The 4700-nt window shown below is 41.7% G+C and overlaps 1 protein-coding gene across 1 annotated transcript; it reads right to left on the reverse strand.

Moving 5' to 3' along the window:
• Positions 1-2: 2 nt before the first annotated feature.
• LOC123176532 (eukaryotic translation initiation factor 4B3) lies at positions 3-3606 on the reverse strand (the record flags this gene model as incomplete). Its single annotated transcript, XM_044590694.1, is given in 2 exon segments — positions 3-257; positions 3456-3606. Coding segments are annotated over 2 exon segments (185 nt in total), but the record flags the coding sequence as incomplete, so codon positions are not given.
• Between the last annotated feature and the right edge of the window lie 1094 nt (positions 3607-4700).

Here is a 4700-nt window from a genome sequence, read left to right on the forward strand (position 1 = left end):
CACAAACACAATGTCCATACCAAAAATCTACACCATGTGACGATTATCATGTGCCCAAACAGTGATGAGAAAATAAACAGATAACTCTTGTTACAACTCTTGCCGCACATGACTAACAAAAATAATAAGGCTAGTTTTTTTTTGCGTGTAAAATAATAAGGCTAGTGAATATATTAAGTAGACTCGAATTGTGAAGCGTCTTCATAACATGTGAGGCCATACATTAATTTGCAGGTGCAGCTCCTGTAACCTCTGATCTGCATTTGCAAAACCAATCTTTCATCCATTAGAGACAAAATACTGGCACAAAAATAGAAGACCGTCATAAGATGCTAACGATGCTTGCTATTCGAATGAAGCTGTAACAAGATCTCAAACGGAAGAAAATAACATCACCGTCACCTTATAACATACTCCCTCCGTTCAGAAATAACATATTACAGGAGATTAGTAAGCTATGAAGGCCATCTCCAATGGACGTACGCTAATTTAGATGCACTCGCATTTACAATGCTAAGCACGTTAGCATAGGCAAACTGCTGGTGTGGCAGCCACAACGTTGGGATGAAAAAAAATCCTTATAACTAATTAAATACATTACTTATAATAACTAATTAAATACATTACTTATATAGAACCCAATGCATAAAATACACAAGAAACAGACAGGCGCCAGGCACAAAATTGAACGCCAGGTTTAGGGTGGAAATAAATTCTACACTAGCAAAACTACCGGGATTATTTCCCCTAGCAACAACCTTAAGCATCCCATTGGAGATGGCCGAAGTGATCAGAAGAGACGTGAGCACATTTGTCCATTCACAGCCTAGGACGTTCATACAAAGATTTAAATCGCCGGCGAAATCTGCCCGCGATTTGCATGGCTCGGTAAATCGCCGGAGATCGCGGCGCTATCGCGGGCGATTGTGCCATTCCTTCGTTAACCGTCGCAGCAAAAATCTCAGCTGCGATTCACCTTCGCCCGCGATTTTAATCTATGCGTTCATACATCCCAATCCCACAAAACAAGAAAATTATTCTGATAAAGCTTAACATAACCAAGAAACCAGGCTCAACATAACCAACAAACTAACAAGGTATTGCAATGTAAACAACTTTACACTATACAATAGCATATCAAAGATTAATCTTCTCTTTTTTCTCAAAAAAATAAATAAATAATCATAACCCATGCCAACAGGACTGTTGTTGAATTATAGTTCAGACAAGATTGGTATATACTATATCTGAGGTGACAAGCTTAACATCGCTTGAAAATTCTTTCTAGTGAGTTATCATAGTATAGCCATAAGCCAAGCATGCTGAACTGGCCAGATCTTGTCATAAGTTATCTTCACCATCACATCCCCTAATATACACAGTTGTCATAAATGTTAACTACAATGATCAAAACAGTGGATGCGATCATTTAACCAATGACCACTGCATTGACAGGTGTTCAAATTGACCATGTCATCTCTATTTATACGTACTAAATAAAAGCACACGAAATAGCAGTCATCTCCAACAAGCGACCAAAGGAGGGTTAGGTGGATTGTGTAATTGGTTGACTGGAACAGCAAGGAAGTCTCCTGGAGAGGCAAACAAACACATCGCTCGAATAATTCTGAAGATACCAAGCCAGACAATGACATAGCTAGCATAAATCCGTTTAGAACAAGGATACAGGATACATGCCCAGTAGTGACAGCTAGTTGCGAGAACTGTGTCAGTGCACTGCAAGAACATGTTGGAGAAAATAACTGTACACATTGATTTTGTACAGTTTCGTAACCATGATTTTCTTAGCAACAGAACTCAAAAGTGTTATTCTGGTCCACAATGATGCCATGCATGCCGCCCGAGCATTGGAGTGCTAGTATATTTTGAACTGCAAAAACGTCTTATATATTGGGACAGAGGTAGTACTATCTAGACACTTCCAAGTCCTGAGAAATGCAAGTTTGGCCTAAATTGGGTACATTTGTTTTCCCTCTTTTTTGCAGATTGGGTGTATTTGTTCTAACAAAACACAGCCAGCATATGCTGCTAGAATTAAGGATACCAATCATTATTCCGTTTTAACTATAGAGGGTATATGCCCTGTAGTGACAGCTAGTTGCAAGAACCATGCCAGTGCACTGTACTCCAGGAGAAGAGTACATGTTGGAGAAATAACTGTAGACAATTATCTTGAAAAAGTTTCATCAGCAAGATTGTCTTAGCAACAAAAACCACAAGCATTATTCTGACCCACTATTCGTGCCATGCATGCTGTCCGGGAATTGGAATGGTCGTATATGGCACCTTTAATGATACTACCTAGACATTTCCTTGAGATATGAAGTTTAGTTGAAAATGGGTAACTTTATTATGGCATATTTATACTGAAGGGCCAGTATATAATTGAAGAATTTCCACAGCTTTTCACAGTTGGTTTGGTTCCATGATACTATAACTGAATTGGCAGATGCCAACACCTACAACTCTTAAGCTCAAACAACACAGGGTTGCTAAAAAATAGAATGCTAAATATTATTAGATAGCCTTCTGTCTTGTTATCAAATTGGCGATGCCAAATGATACTTATTTGTCTTTGGCAAGAGGCTGAATTTCAAAGGCCCATGCGTTAATCATGATTCAATGATTTGGACTTACTGTTAAAAATATCTGCCAATTAATCCCTGCTCGGTTGGTCACCAAGATTAACAGATTTATCAGCCGAAGAATTGGCCGATTCGCCTACTAATCCCCTACTCTCCAGCTTACCAAGAAGTTACCAGTTAATGATTTCCTGAACATTATTTTTTTTCAGTAGTTTATATATGGAGGGATCAATCAATGACAAAAGGTGTGTATGTTAGTGCAGCAAAAGCAAATGAAAACAGGGACACTTCTAGTTCAACCAATGCTACCATAGAAGCATATTTTAACTACAAAATAAATTTGCATCACATGATCACAACATAGATTTCAGACTGATTATACACAATTGTGTCACAACATGTGTCAAGCTAAAGACATGCAGAAGAAAAAACATCTGCAATTTTGTGATTTAGGCCAAGGGAAGAAAAAACATCTGCAATTTTGTGATTTAGGCCAAGGAACTATTTCTGGGCAGGGATATAGGAAGGTACTGATACTCTGTACCACAGCATTACTCTAAACATTTCTCATTTTAAGGAAAAAAAATCAACCTATCATGATGTTCAAATGAACCACGCACATCATGTTGCTATCATGGGCACCTTACAAGCTGATGAATAGGCAGCAAATAGCAGCATTTGTTTTTTTAGCGTACACCTCTAGAAAATAAAGTGCAATAACAGGACCAATCAATTCAGGAATAGAACATAAAATTCCCATAACAAAAAACTAAACACTAGAACATGACATGATCAACCATGGAAAGGCAATTTAATCAATGTTTAGAGGGATGAAATCAGTTATCAGACCCTTGTTCAGATAGTACTTCAGCCTCAACTGCAGTAGGTTTCTTCCACACTCTGTCAGTACTCCTCTCCAGCACTTCGCCGTTCTCGTTCTCCTCGCCTTGGACTGGGGAAACCCTCCTCCCAGAGGACCTAACCTCAGGTGGTGCTTCACCAGATTCGCTTGGCAGAAGGCGAGGAGTACAAGACCGTGTTCTAGACGCATTTAGGCCACTACGAGTTCCTGGTGGTTTCTTTCGGGTTAGCGGGTGGACCGACCATGTTCAACGGAGCTCTGACGACCACCCTCAAACTAGTCGACCGCAAGTGCGTGCTCCTCTTCTTTGATGACATCCTCGTGTTCAGCAAGACTCTACGAGACCACATCAATCACCTGCGACAAGTGCTGCAACTTTTGCACCGAGACCAATGGCACGTGAAGATGTCCAAGTGCGAGTTCGGCCAGCACAGCCTATCATACCTGGGACACGTCATCAGCGATCAAGGGGTATCCACGGAACCAACCAAGATACAAGCAGTATCCAACTGGACGACTCCAACTGATGTCAAAGCAGTCCGCAACTTCTTGGGGCTCGCTGGGTACTATCGAAGATTCGTCAGGAATTTTGGGATCATAGCTCGTCCACTGTTCAACCTTCTGAAATAAAAGGGACGTCGTTCGTCTGGACACCGGCCACAGATACATCATTCCAGCTACTCAAACAACATCTGATCGAAGCCCCAGTTCTGGCGCTGCCCAACTTCGCCAAGCCATTCGTGATCGAGACTGACGCATGTGACAAAGGGATCGGAGCGATACTGCAGCAGGATGGTCATCCAATTTCTTACATGAGCAAAGCCCTGAGCCCTCGATACCAAGGACTCTCGACCTATGAGAAGGAATACTTGGCAGTTATTGTGGCCGTAGACCAGTGGCGTCCCTACCTCCAACATGCTGAATTCACCATACTTACTGATCAGCGCAGCTTGACGCACCTGACGGAGCAGCGGCTTTCGACACCATGGCAGCAACGGGCTTTCACTAAACTGCTGGGGCTCCGATACATCATCAAGTACAAAAAGGGATCCGAGAACACGGCAGCGGATGCCTTGTCCAGAGCAAAAACAGCTGAAGTACTGCACACCATCAGTGTGTGCCAACCAGCATGGCTCGAAGATATTATCAACAGCTACAACACCAACCCTCAGGTGCAAAAACTCCTGGAGCAGCTGGCTGTTCGAGAGGATCCAAAAGGACGATTCCAACTA

Source organism: Triticum aestivum, unplaced genomic scaffold, assembly GCF_018294505.1.
Source record: "Triticum aestivum cultivar Chinese Spring unplaced genomic scaffold, IWGSC CS RefSeq v2.1 scaffold150460, whole genome shotgun sequence".
Taxonomy (NCBI): Eukaryota; Viridiplantae; Streptophyta; class Magnoliopsida; order Poales; family Poaceae; genus Triticum; species Triticum aestivum.